Raw genomic sequence first — 14,590 nt, forward strand, 5'->3', positions numbered from 1 at the left:
TGTGCTTCTGAATTCAGGAGCTACGGGTTACCAATTGTAAACGTCCAGTTAACTGTTTCTTATTCTTCTTTGCTTAACTGCAGCCAAACTTTGTGTTAAACTATTCCTTACTTTCTTCTCTTATTTTTGAAATGTGAAAAATCGAGATGCATTGGAAAATATGAGAGGGAACAGACCTCCATGGTCAAGGAAACAACTTGCAATGAGTAAAACATAAGTATGCATTTTACAAGGAAAAAAGAAGGCGAAATGGCTTAATTTATAGGAAATTATGATGCAAGTTGCTTCTTAAACGATCAATTTTCTCTCTTTAAAATTGATTATTTAGATAAAGATGAAAAGGCTAAAACAGTCAGGAAATTATGATTCATGCTGCTTCTTAGATGATCAATTTTGTCCATCCTCAAGTCACAACGGCTAAGCAAATGCCAAGATAATTGGGATGAAGAGGACAGACGCAGCTTGAGATTGTAGTCAATTTAACTTTTTTTTTTTTTTTTTGTGGTTATAAAGGTAAGAATATGTAAGATGGGAAAACTTATGCGACATAGTGTGTGTATATATATATATTGTATTTATTATTTGTAGCTATACTTTTAGAAAATTACTATTCGTATTTATATTTGAATTTTTTAGCAAATTCTCATGTAGTATTGTAATAAGAGGTCAATTGTTTTGAACTGAAACAAGAGAGCAACAAGCTTCGTAGCCTAGTTGGTTGGAGCACCTGTATTAACCTAAGCTATGTCCGAAAAATAAGGTGAGAAGTTTGAATATGGAAGTAGAAGAACATTTGAAATTACCAACATGAAATAAGGGTAGAATAAATCTATTCCGGTAAAAGGTTACTTTAATTCAATCTTTACATCAAATCAAAACGCGTGTATATGATAAAGGGAAATGAGTGGATGGGGAGAACGGAGAAAAAGGAAAAAATCTTACGAATTCCTTCTTAAAAAAAATCCTTATATTACTTTTAAAATAATGTAAATAATTAAAATAAAAGGAAAAATTTATTCAAGTTGGAAATGTGAATGACATAAAATACTTGGAGGAATTAAAAATTCCCAAATATCCAACTTCAACGTTGGAAAGGAAAAACAATTGTATCACTACCTTATCTTATCATCCTACTTATATTGGAAAAAAATATTATAATATCATTAGTGCTCCATTACTATAAAAATTAAAATTAAAAATAAAATTATTAGGCAGAGACTACTTCGCAGAACCTTCGTCTTCCTCCCTGTCGCCGGCCTCTTCACGTTTCAGGGACAGGGACGGATTTTTCTATGTACAATATCTACATATATATGTGATATATACACAAATAGTGCCTTCTTTTCTGTTTCCTTTTTCTCCTAATTTGATATTAATTCCGATTCTAATTTCTGTAATTTACTGAGCTTGCCCATTCAAATCAGTGTATTCAATTGGTTGATTCATTATTTTCAAGTGTGCAAAGTGTTGAGATGGGATCTATAGGGGAAAAGGTAGAGCTTGAATCTAATGAGGAGATCCCTTTTAGTTCATCTCATAATGCTACAAACAAGACAGAAACTCTACATTTTGAGGCAGCAGCTCATATGGCGTCGCCTAGAAGTTTCTACTCATATTCGAGAGTCTTAAGGAAGATGGATCAGATCAGCTTTATGAGGAGTATATACATTGTTATACTTAAAGCAAAGATCAATATTTTGCTTCCTTTTGGACCTCTGGCTATACTGCTACACTATGTTACAAAAAAACATGTATAAAGTCTAGACTTTTGACATTTATTTTTAGCTCTCGCAACCTGGTTACTTACCATTTATTCTGTATTACCAATCAATATTAACTGCAATTACCTTTTAAGTGACTTGATTGCGTAAATTTGGTCCGTAGAAATTAAACACAAATGATTTATATGTTGACAGTTGACTCTATAAATCATTATAATTTAACTTGTTATTGCAGGTTACTAACCATATATTCTATATTAATCCCATGTTTGTTTTTCATTTCAATTAAAGTTATTTTTTTTAATTTAGTTTGCTTTATTAATATATTTTGGATTCATTTTGATATTTCAGGAATGGGTCTTTTTCTTCAGTTTGGTGGGGATTACACCCTTAGCTGAGCGTTTAGGTTATGCAACTGAGTATGTTTATGCTCTTCGAGTTATTTTACTTTTCCTTTGCTACTATATTCTTTTACATGCTCATTGAATTCCTTAATTTTCTTGATACAGGCAGCTTGCATTTTTCACTGGGCCTACAGGTACACATTTGTTTATTGGTTGTTTTACCATATGTTGTTTGTTTTTGTTTTTGAGGAATATAAGTTTTGGACTTTTTCCTTTTGAATGAATTACTGAGAGACTTAAGTTGAGCTTCTCAAATTGCTTGCTTAATCTCAATAAAAAAGATACTAGATGATTTCTTCCCATCTACCTAAACCTTGATGGTAGAGTTACCTGGTACCTCTGCTAGTGGGAGGCAGTACATAGACACCACCGTCATTAAAAAGGACTCTAAGTGCTTAAGTTGAATGTCAATTCTGCCACAGAGTAATTTGAAAATGTGAGTTAAGTTTGGTTTTTACCGAGAAATTTAGTAATCAAGAAAGATTGGTTGAATTTGAGATATGCAACAAGTGAATCAATCAAGTATTTTTTTTGGAGTAAGTTCCACATTACCAGTTGAGGAACTAGAAACCCCTTGAAGTAAATTTTTGGATTTCATCCTCCTTGACTCGAATCACTAGATATGATTTCCTTACTACTATTTTAATGGTTATATACTGTTTGTGTACTTCTGCCCTTCTGCGTGGCCTTTGCTGGAAGTGTTTTAAGTCGTGCATTTGTTTACAGACCTAGCACGTTTCTTTTGATTACTGGGATGACCTTTTCTGTTTTCTGATGTATAGTTGGGGGCCTTCTGAATGCTACATTTGGCAATGCGACTGAAATGATAATCTCATTATATGCATTGAATAATGGAATGATGAGGGTTGTTAAACAATCCTTGCTGGGTTCTATTTTGTCAAATATGCTCTTGGTGCTCGGATGTGCCTTCTTCTGTGGCGGGATTGTTCATCATCAGAAAGTCCAGGTTTTTAGTAAGGTGATTATCTTCTGATCAATCGTGTCATCATCAAATGTGCAATGAAGTAAACGCTTTTGTCTTTTGTGAATGTGATGCTTCACTGTAATTTCGTATTATCTCAGCTATAATGTTCTCTCACTAATGTTATGTGCTAATAGTAATGATAATCATTACATTGCAGGCAACTGCGATCGTGAATTCAGGATTGTTATTGATGGCAGTCATGGGCATATTGTTTCCGGCTGTACTTCATTTCACCCACACAGAAGTGCATTTTGGGAAGTCAGAGCTGGCTCTTTCAAGGTTTAGCAGTTGCATAATGCTGATAGCATATGCAAGTTACCTATTTTTTCAGCTCAAGAGTCAACAAAATCTATATAGTCCTATCAATGAGGTAAGTTGCTGAAAATCTTGGAATTTATTTCTGATTATTCAGCTTGTACGATTTCTCTAAGGTAGTCTGCGGCATTAGCTGTTGACTACTATGTTTTCCTATTTACTAATCAGAGGCCTGTTATGGAGGAGTTAGTTTTGCAGAAAATCTCAGCTTTTTCCAAATAAACTTGTACCAATAACTCGTACTATGATATGTTATTTTTGCATATTGTGTTGCTGCAGGATGCATTAGTTTGATCTAATTATTCTCTAATATGTGAACAGGATAGAGAAAATAATGCCGAAGATTTTGATGAAGAAGAAGCCCCTGAGATAACACAATGGGAAGCTATAGGGTGGCTTGCTATTTTGACAGTATGGATATCTGTGCTATCTGGGTATCTTGTTGATGCCATCCAGGTGACATTTCTTTTTCCTCTTTTATTTTATTGAATTTTTTGGTTGTAGGCACTTTTTCACTGATGTATTGAAAATGCTATCATTTTTCGGAAGTTAGTTGCTAATATTATGCGTGATAACCTGCCGACTTTAGATCATTGAGATAGTGACTATCATAGTTTCCCCGTATCTTTTTTTTCTGTTGTGGTAATTAATCAATGCTTTGATGATTTAAGTAACTGAAGCTTTCATGCACTATACTTTGCCAGCATAATGATCCTTGTTTGATTTTCACTCTGCATGGTCTTTGGAGCCTTTGCGGTGTGTTTTCCTCTCTTCTGTGTGCCTTGTAAGAACTTGTTGGAGCTCTGCAATGATGGCCACTGTGTGTTATGTAGTGATGGCACAGTTTAAGGTTCACTATGAGGTTCAAAATGCACAATAATTGTTAGTTACACAAGATGTTGTAATTAAGGCTTCATGCGCTGAGAGCATATTCTGACCCCATCATAAACTATTGATTGTTATATTTTTTAATTTCTTTCACCATATCTTTATGGAGAAAAGTGAATGAAAGTTTAAGTTGCAAGGTGATTAATTTCCCTTTTAAAGGTAAGACCTTAGAAAATTTATGATTACCTGATTAATAAAAGAAAGGATTTTAGAAATTTATGAATTATATGAATATACTTCCTGATAATTTTCTCATTCAGAAAATTTTATAAATAATTTGAAAAAGAATTTGGTCAAACATCATATTTTTCCGACTGTTGAAAGTAGAATTGGTGATTCAATCTGTTTCTAAGAGAGTACTTATTATTTCCGAGTTAAGTGTTGCCTCATTTGTTTCAGGTGAGGTACATCCAATATGTATAGCGAGACAATACAAATATATCTGCATGGATCAGCTGACCACACTGAACACTATATGGCCATCTGCAATATGTAGACTTATCATTGATTTAAAATTGACTAAAATCTTGGGAATGTAACTTTTATAAATGCCACTGCAGCATAACTTTAGATTGGAGATCAGTTTCCTGACCTACCATCAGGCCATTCGCCAGAAGAATATGTTTGGTATTTTCATTTGACGAAGTGCTTGAAATGGATTTCAATCTAATAGGGGCTGTATGTTTGATAATGAATCTAAAAGGCAGTAATATAGGGCACTTCTGCTTTCCTTGGGAAACATGAAAAATATACACGGTTTCGTCTCATAAGCTTCACTAATGGTGTATTATTAACCAGCAAGGTTTGACAATTATCTTCTGAGATGTCTAAGATTACCTTCGATGTTAAAGTAATTTGATAATTGAATGAAATTTCAGAGAATAGTCTAACATTTTCTTCTCTTGTTAATATGTCTCATACATGGAGTGCATTATTAGCCAGCAAGTTTGGCAAAGATTCTTTGAGTTAGATAAGAATTCCCTGCAATGTTTGATCAAGAAGAATTTGCTTGTGTAGTGACTTGCCCCCTTCAGAGCAAATGGTATTGATTTTGGGTGTCTCGTTTAGGTTATATGAGGATACTTGGCTCACGTTCTTCTTCGTTTTCCTAAATAATCACTTTGGGTTCTGGCTGAGTTGCAACTTTTAACCGTTGGTCGTTATAGTGGAATATATTTGACTTCATAGTAGAAATTTGCTGGCAGCAATTTTCTGCCCATTTTATTTGTTAATCAATTTCAATCTTACGTCCTGTAATATGTCCCCAATCTCCTTATCTTGTGGTTGTTACTACTTCTTGTTTCTATCCTTTTTATTTTTGGCACCTACACTTAGTAAATTTAAGCTTCACGCATGTATCTAGGGGTGGCAAACGGGTAGGTCGGGTCGGGTCGGAACGGGTAATGCAAAAATGGATAAATTGTCCGACCTGACCGATATTTAATACGGATAAAAAACGGGTTAACCGGTAGATAATATGGATATCCATATTATCCATGACTTCTTGAATATGATCACTTTTGGGAGAATTCCTAGTTTCCCAAACTTGAGAAACCCCCAATTTGAGATTTACAAGTGTAAAAGTTAAACTCATTAGTTATCCATTGGCTATCTATTTTCTAAGTGGATAATATGGTTCTTATCCATATTTGACCCGTTTTTAAAAAGTTCATCATCCAACCCATTTTTTAATAGATAATATGGGTGGATAACTATTTTCTTTTAATCATTTTACCACCACTACATGTATCTCTGAAGCATTAAAAACTTTGTTTAAGTTCTTTTGACCTTTTATTTTCTGTATGTCCTTCATCGTAATTTCTTCATATTGCTAATTTGATTTCAGGGAGCATCTGACTCAATGAACATGCCTGTGTCTTTTATTAGTGTCATCCTGCTTCCAATTGTTGGAAATGCTGCAGAACATGCAAGTGCAATCATGTTTGCAATGAAAGATAAGCTTGTAAGTTCTTGATAAACCATATTCAATTTCTCATTTGCTCCAGAATAGGTTGCTAACGGGGTATTGTTTGCAGGATATTACACTTGGAGTTGCAATTGGGTCATCAACTCAGATATCAATGTTTGTGGTAAGACATTAAAATGTGATGCAAGAATCATCTGAATTAGGTTTAGAAATTATCCGATAACAAATATTTTCTTTTTTATTCTTTAATTTAAATTCATACAGAGTCCTGAGAACATACTAGATTTGTTTGTTTGTTTGGTGTACGTTTAGTGCAGTCAGTTTGGAGTTATTCAAAATTTATAATAGAGCATATAAATCAAGTTGCTTATTTGTAGATCTCGTGTTTTTGATAATGCAGATTCCATTTTGTGTTGTTGTTGGTTGGTTCATGGGAAAACCAATGGACTTGAACTTCCAATTGTTTGAGACTGCTACACTCTTTATCACAGTGCTAGTCGTGGCATTTATGCTGCAGGTTTGTCATCTAATCCTTCTGCCGCCACCCCTACCCCAGGCAAATCAGACAGTTGAATAAAATAGACGATGATGTTCAGCCTGCTCCCTACCCTAGACTTCTCAGCCATGGCAATCTTGCTACTAAGTCTAATTGTTACTTTACAATATGCAGGAAGGAACATCAAACTATTTTAAGGGGTTGATGCTTATTCTATGCTATCTCATTGTTGCAGCCAGTTTCTTTGTACATGTTGATCCATCAAAAGGTTAGTTCATACATTCTTTCCCTCTAAAATCTGAGAATTTCTTAATCTTGTTTTATTAATAAGACAGGGTAATTTTGTTTAAGTACACCAAGTTGGTGTTATTTGCAGAAAATAGAGTACATTAGGTGCAAACCAATATCCAAAAAAGTAAAATTCTGCTAACTACACAGTGAGATATGATGTTATGTACCAAACATACAAATAAAATAGAATAAGCCCATCTCCATATTTTCCATCTCTTCAAGCTCTCGGTGTCCTTTCTATTTTGAATCTGCTCCTCCAAGTGTTCTCTTGCCACCATTGCTCACAATCCTTTCCGGACAAAAGTTTCGCCCACTAACTGTAATATGTAACATAACCACCTCCAACCGACCTCCATCTCTTTATCTTCACCCTCTTGTCACTCGGTTAGTATACTATCAAAGATTAGTTCACAAATTTTGCTCCACCCTTCCTAGTCTGACTATTGCTTGTTTCTCCTTTATAGTTTATTGAAGATGTCAGTCTCTACAATTCGAATGTATTCCTTCTTCGAATTTCTTGATCAAAACTAAGAGTTTTATCCTGTTCTCTATCCCTTCTTTCCTTCCAATCTTTTTCAGCTCTAGTTAACAGAGTCGATGTTTCAGTTTCATGACCAGCTATGAAATGCCTAAATATTTACAAATTCGGTAAGCCTGTGATGATTTTGTTCCATGCCATAGCATATCATTTTTTGAGTATTTCATTAATCTTCATGTCTTTAATCTGCTACTACATTATTTGAATGCTTTGAAAAGTTTCATTCTTTATCATTCTAAAAAAAAAAAAGAAAAAAGAAGATAAGTTTCATTTGTTAATGTACTTGTGTTAACCATCATTATACAAAGGAGATTTTTTTTTTTGGGTAAGTTATACAAAGGAGAGTTGATTTTATCTACCGCCAATTTAAGCTGTTGGTCGGTTAGGATCATTTTGTTTTTGTGTTAGAAGGTTACAATGTTTGAGATCTATTCTGCTCTTTTTGTTAGGGTAGCAAACCTACTAAATCTTCGCAATAAACTCCATCACAGCCACATGTACGCTAGCTCACCACTTTTTGGTTGCCAAAATTACCTTTAAACAGTCCTTAGACGAGTTATGTTTCGTTGGCAGATCCCCCTACCACAAGCCGACTTCTTCTAGCTGCATATCTAGGTTTTGGTTAGAGCTTTCAAATACTAACTGCTCATTTTGATACACTGCTGAATTGAGGTTGTTATGTGTTAAATATCCTGCTTGTCCCCCCTCCTTCCCCAACCCCCACAAATTTTGGATCACAAAAAATTGGCCATTAACCTTTCTTGCATGGGCGTGGTGCAGAAGGGGAATAAGTATGCTCTCAGCGGTGATACTCATGCCTCAGCAAATGAACTCTTCGACTGCTGGCGATGAATCAAAAGCGATGAGCCTAACAAGCTGCACTCTGCCCAAGTGTTGGCTAAATCTGGAGTGCAGGTTGTGGCGGTGAAGTGGTAGATGGGTTCTTTTACACTGGAAAACTCATTGGTTGGGGTGAACTGTTGGCTTCTTCTTCAACGTTTATCCATGTTGTATCATTTTTTTAGCAAACAAACAGTTTCTGTTTCTTCCCTACTGTATATCCAAGCTGATTTTATATTCTTCCACTTGGAGAAGAATTATAGAAGGGCGGGCACTGTAGAACAATTTTTCCAAATGTAAGATTTAGGAGATATAAATGTTGTACCTTATTCATATATATCCATAGTGATCCCCAGATTGGTGGGTTGAGATGTAATTGTTGTAATGGATCCTTAGAAAAGTTTTTTACACAGCTTTAATGTATTGTAGCAAGGCAAAAGGCAAGAGTGGGTTGCTTTAGTGGTAAGCACATTCCACTTCCAACTAAGAGGTTGTGAGTTCGAGTCACCCCAAGAGCAAGGTGGAGAGTTCTTGGAGGGATGAAGCCGAGGGTCTATCGGAAACGACCTCTCTACCCCAGGGTAGGGATAAGGTCTGCGTACACACTACGCTCCCCAGATTCCACTATTGGGATTATAGTGGGTTGTTCTTGTCACTGGATTATTCAGTCTTTTGCATAGTATACCTGCACAGATTTGTGCTCTTCTGGCTAAGACGAGGTGTTGGCTATAACGTTTACTTAGTTAAAACTTAAAACGTTGACTATGTATGAGATTGCATTTTGCTAAAACATTTACTTAGTTAAAGCTTAAAATACATTATTGTGTATGTGTATTTTTTGCTAAAACGCTTACTTAGTCCCTAGACCTAAGGTTCTTTTGGTATGGAATCATTTTACTCTGGAAATAATATGTAATAATTTTCTGCATTTGATATGGTATGAAAGTAGGTGGAAAGGGTACAAGGATGGTGTTTAATGATTTTCTCAAAACTGACAACATTGTCTAATTGTGGATATGTTGGTTCAAGCAAGTTATATAAAATTAAGTAGTTCTTTATTTAATATCTTAAATAGTATGATTAATCAATACCTGAGAAGAACGAATTTCTGTTAAGTTCAAAAAAACTAGTAGTAGATGCTAACTTTAATGTCTTGGCACAAAAATTTCACCCCATTTAAACAAAACTAGCCCTTTCCTAACCTACACGGGGAGTGCAGAATGTAAAGAGAAAAAAGAGAATCCTAGTTGGGCAACCATTTATAGCTAATTGTAACTAGTGATGATTACTCGGTAACTAATTGGAGATAATTTTACCACTAAATAACGTCTAAGCATAGAAATATCACCTAGAGTCAATTGTTCTAATGAAAAACGGTTAAATAAATAAAATGAAGTTCACTTGAAAACAAATTATAGTAACAACTTCATGCATATTAAAGAAGAACAGAGTATCTTTTATTTCCAAATTTGAGTTTCACTTCAAGATTATTACATGTCAATGATGCTTACTATTGATCATATTGGTGTTAACATAAGCGCCAACACCGGCACCACCACCTCCTCCAAAGCCTCCACCTACACCTTCTCCTCCTCCACCACCACCACCACTGTCGCCGCCGCCTCCCCATCCGCTTATTCGCTTTCCAACACCACCTCCTACTCCACCAATTCCTCCTCCAACTCCTCCACCAATTCCTCCACCTCCTCCTATCAACACCATTAGGTCCTCCTCCTAACAATGGTATACCGGGAAGAACACCATTAGGTCCTCCTCCTAACAATGGTATACCAGGAAAAACACCATATCCTTTATCGGGTCTCTCGATCAAAGGTATACCTGGAATACTACCATATCCAAGCCCAAGTCCTCCTCCTCCAATTGGAATACCATTGTATCCTTGACCAGGTAATCCTCCTATAGACGGTATACCAACGGTGTCAGGTCCTCCTAATAAAGGTATACCTGGAGCAACACCATATCCTAGTCCAGGTCCTCCAGTAAATGGTGTGCCACCGGGAATATTACCATATTCTGGTATAGGTCCAATAGGCACATAACTGTATTTTTGACCCGACCCATATTCTTGTCCAGATACACCAAGCCCATTGCTCCTCCTACCTGTCTTAGCTCCTTCACCTATTTCTCTTACATCACAGTCTTTCTTAGCTATGCAACCATTCTCGGCCAATTGCCTACTTTAAATGCTCCCAACTAAAAATGTAGACAAAAGCAATATTAAAACGCCCCTCTTCACCATTTTTCACTCTCAAATTTAAGCCGTCCTCAACAAATTTCAAATAGATACTACCTTTTTATAGGTAGAACATGAAAACTATGTAATTAATAAGAGTATATCTTACTTTTGAAACTGATTCTAGTTTTTAAATCCTTTCTATTGGTTCACACTCATAGAAGCAAACAACTAAAAGAAGGAAGCAACACTAAAAAATATGCTTCGACGGGCTCTCCAATATTACTACTCCCCCATTTAATGTTATTCAAAACTTCATCCTCTAAAAAGAAAAAAAAAATTATCACAACGCACAGCCACACATAAACATATCATAATTGTGTAATATGATATGTGTGAAAACTTCTTAATATGAAATCGTAATTTTGTTATTTCAGATTTTTGATTATTCAGAGATAAAGGTAAATGGTTTGAAGCTATAAGAGTCTTTTTCATTTTCGTGTTTGTTTTTTTTACCATTTTATTGTGTTTGGTTAAATCTATAACATAGTATTTCTAACTAGCAGACACCAATCCACTTAAGCAAAACTAATTTCAAATTTTTTGTAGGGGAAAAAGATCTGATTGTTTGATGGCTTTCAACAGAAACAAATGTGTAAACAAAGAAAAATATTTCAGACAAAGAGAGGAAGTCAAATCATAAACCCATGCCAGAGATATTACGTTACATAAGTAGTTGAAGATTAGAGAACGTTACAGTACTTGTTGAAGCTTAGAAACGTTACAGAAGTTGTTGAAGATTACTTAATAATTTTCATTTGGCTCTGAAAATTTTGTATTTGTAGGTATCATAATTGTACTGCTTTAATTATACTATGTGACTTGTTAGTCTTCTAGATTTGATGTTTAAGTGCATCGTTAAAAGATGCGTGCGCGTGGTTGAAGGAGAGGAGGACGTCATGCAAACATTTTTTTTAAATTTATTACTAGTACTAGTATGTGCGGATAATATAAATCATGTTGTGTGATCTAATTTGTTTGACCAAATTATATCATATTGCTTGATTTAAATTTAAATTTTTTTTTTTTATCCAGTGAAACATGCCCAATAAGAAAATCGATAAAATTAGAAAAAGATTCATATGGCCATCGAATAACTTTTTAGTTCCTCACTTTTCTTTATTATATAATCTGCTATATTTATTATTATTATTTTATTTGCTATTATGACGTTTTATTAGCTTGTTACTTGACTTAATATTTTTATTAATATTTTTTTTATATATATATATATATATATATATATATATATATATATATATATATTTCTTACTCCTAAAACTTTTTCTTGAAACGTTTTTTCCATTGTACATCTTCATTTGAATTCGTCAAAAATATAAATTATTTTTTTCTTTTTTAGTTATAAATCTACCAATGTTTTAATTAATTGTTATTTTTGTATTATATTCCAAGAAATTAAGTTTTTCTTCTCCTTTGACTTTTTATTAAAATTTTGATTTTTAAGATTTAATTATTAAAGTCATCTATCTTTTAAAATTATACTTTATTGCTTGATATTCTTTTATCCTAATATTTTTTATTTTTGACTTTATCTATTAAGATTTAATTTACATGATATTTTACATATGTATGATTTTTGTCATTAAAACTCAAAAACGCTTTCTGATTTAAAATTCTAATACATTTTATCATTTTATATTTTATGCCATTTTTTCTTCTTTAGTTCCTCGATTATCGTTATTGCTTTATTCATTGCTTAGTATTATTGCATATCATGTGAATTTTTAATAGTTTGCCTTTAGATTTAATGTCCTTGCTTATTACCTCTTTTAATATAACATAGATTTCTTACTCATGTAAAAGTTGATTATTAATTTATTATTCTTTTACTTGAAATTCACACATTGTTCTATATCTTTTTATTTTTGACCTTATCTATTATGGTTTTAGTTATATTTTGTTATTTGCATGAATTTTCTCATTATAATTTAAAAGAAATTTTCTCATCTCAAATTCAAATAATTTTTATTTCTATAATTTCATAATAAATTTTTTTATCTTTCTTGTGAGTAAGTTTATTTATTCGTTACTTGATTATTTTCGTTTTTTATTTTAAAACTCTAACTTGAAACTACTCACCAATTTGAATGGGCGGTTCTTTTTTTTTATATTTCATTTTTATTATAAAATAACTAAACTCCAACTTTTTTGGAGCTTTGTCCTAAAAATCTACATTTGTCATTATGTGGTATCATATTATTCTTTTAAAAATATGGATAGATATTTTATTAAATTTTTTAATATTTTGATTTAGTTATTTGTTATTAATTAATTAAGAAATAAGTTGTATATGACTTTTTCTGGTTATGCCATATGGATGAATTAGTTATTAGTTAATACATCACATGTGGCTAATTTTAATGTTGCCACTAGGCCTAAGAAGGTGGCTTTTTCCTCTTATTTTAATAATACTAGTTTCCGGACATGTGCATTGCACGTGTATTCCATGTTAATTGTATAAAATTTTATAAAATAAAATTAATATTAATAAACTATATTACAACTTTATAGAATTTATTTTACTATATTAAAAACAACACGATTGATCTCAACAAACATAAACAGAAAAAATAGTATAAATAAATATATTATGTGTTGAATAACATTCTGCTTCCGCCACTGCCCGGAATGAACCAAGCCACACCAAAATAAAGAACACAAATGAAAGAGAAAAAATAGAAGGAAACAACTAGGATATTGTCCCATCCCAAGATATTTACCGTGAAATTGAAAAAACAAGATGATGTAAAGAAGTCAAGTCCGCTAATAAGTGGCGAAGCTAGGAATTTTATTTTAGGTGTTCAAATTTAAATGAAGTAAAAAATAATCCCCAAGAGTATCCAATATATGTCATATACCACTAAAATCTAATATTTAACCTATATATACAGTGTAATATTTCGACGAAGGGTGGTCAACTTCGCCCTGCCGCTAATGGACGACAATTAGCAAATTCCTGAAATTAAATTTTCGGGTTACGTTAAAAAGGAATTAAGTAAAAAATAAGCACTATTCCTAATGAAAATTAGCTAGGACTCTATTGTATATTCAAATAATTTTCATAAACAAAGATACTCATTGTATGACAATAATAATGAAAAAATACATATAAAAACTATAGAATTAGCATAACACTCATAAAAACTAATAGGAAAAGGAAAAATATTACCTGATTTGACTTGTAAATGGGCTGTTGTTGCAAATGGTGAGCAGATTTGGCTAATAAAAAAAAGTATCTTTTATGAAACAAAAAGAATTTTTCCATTTGACAATGGTTTGACAGGGGAAGAATTGTTTTACTTTAGACAAGGCGGGTTGCTGTGATGGTAAGCACCCTCCACTTTCAACCAAGAAGTTGTGAGTTCGAGTCACCCCAAGAGCAAGGTTGGGGAGTTCTTGGAGGGAAGGATGCCGAGGGTCATTTGGAAACAGCCTCTCTACCCCGGGTAGGGGTAAGGTCTGGGTACACACTACCCTCCCCAGACCCACTAGTGAATTGTTGTTGTTGTTGTTGATGATTTAGTTGTCCACTTTATAAAGTTAAAAAGGAACGAATTTGTAACAATTATTGGAAGGTGAATAACCAAATATTGAGGTTAAGATAGTTTATTTGTAGTAATGTACGGGAAGGAGAAAACAACACCAAGAATTTGAATAGGCTTTACTAAGTTATTGCATGGATCTAAACGCCTCTGTTCTCATTTATCATGGTCATAATATATATTTATTATTTTTCGGAGGGTAATTTTAATTTTTAATAATATCGACGCATCTCTACGACAGACCGGGATAATACCCGTAATGACAGAATCGGAAGCAATTGCCTCTCTACGAGCCAGATGAGCATAATATCTGGTCTGGCCTCTCTCTCTAGGGTGACCTCAACCTCCATCTCGAGCTGGCTGAGTAG

At 33.5% G+C, this 14,590-nt stretch overlaps 1 protein-coding gene across 1 annotated transcript; it reads left to right on the top strand.

Moving 5' to 3' along the window:
* Positions 1-1,211: 1,211 nt before the first annotated feature.
* Positions 1,212-8,781, top strand: LOC107768875 (vacuolar cation/proton exchanger 2-like). Its single transcript, NM_001325004.1, is given in 11 exon segments — positions 1,212-1,751; positions 2,073-2,140; positions 2,231-2,259; positions 2,908-3,104; positions 3,268-3,480; positions 3,747-3,881; positions 6,160-6,276; positions 6,350-6,403; positions 6,641-6,757; positions 6,911-7,004; positions 8,346-8,781. Coding segments are annotated over 11 exon segments (1,314 nt in total). The 5' UTR covers positions 1,212-1,472; the 3' UTR covers positions 8,357-8,781.
* The last annotated feature ends 5,809 nt before the right edge of the window (positions 8,782-14,590 follow it).

Source organism: Nicotiana tabacum, chromosome 15 (assembly GCF_000715075.1).
Source record: "Nicotiana tabacum cultivar K326 chromosome 15, ASM71507v2, whole genome shotgun sequence".
Lineage (NCBI taxonomy): Eukaryota > Viridiplantae > Streptophyta > Magnoliopsida > Solanales > Solanaceae > Nicotiana > Nicotiana tabacum.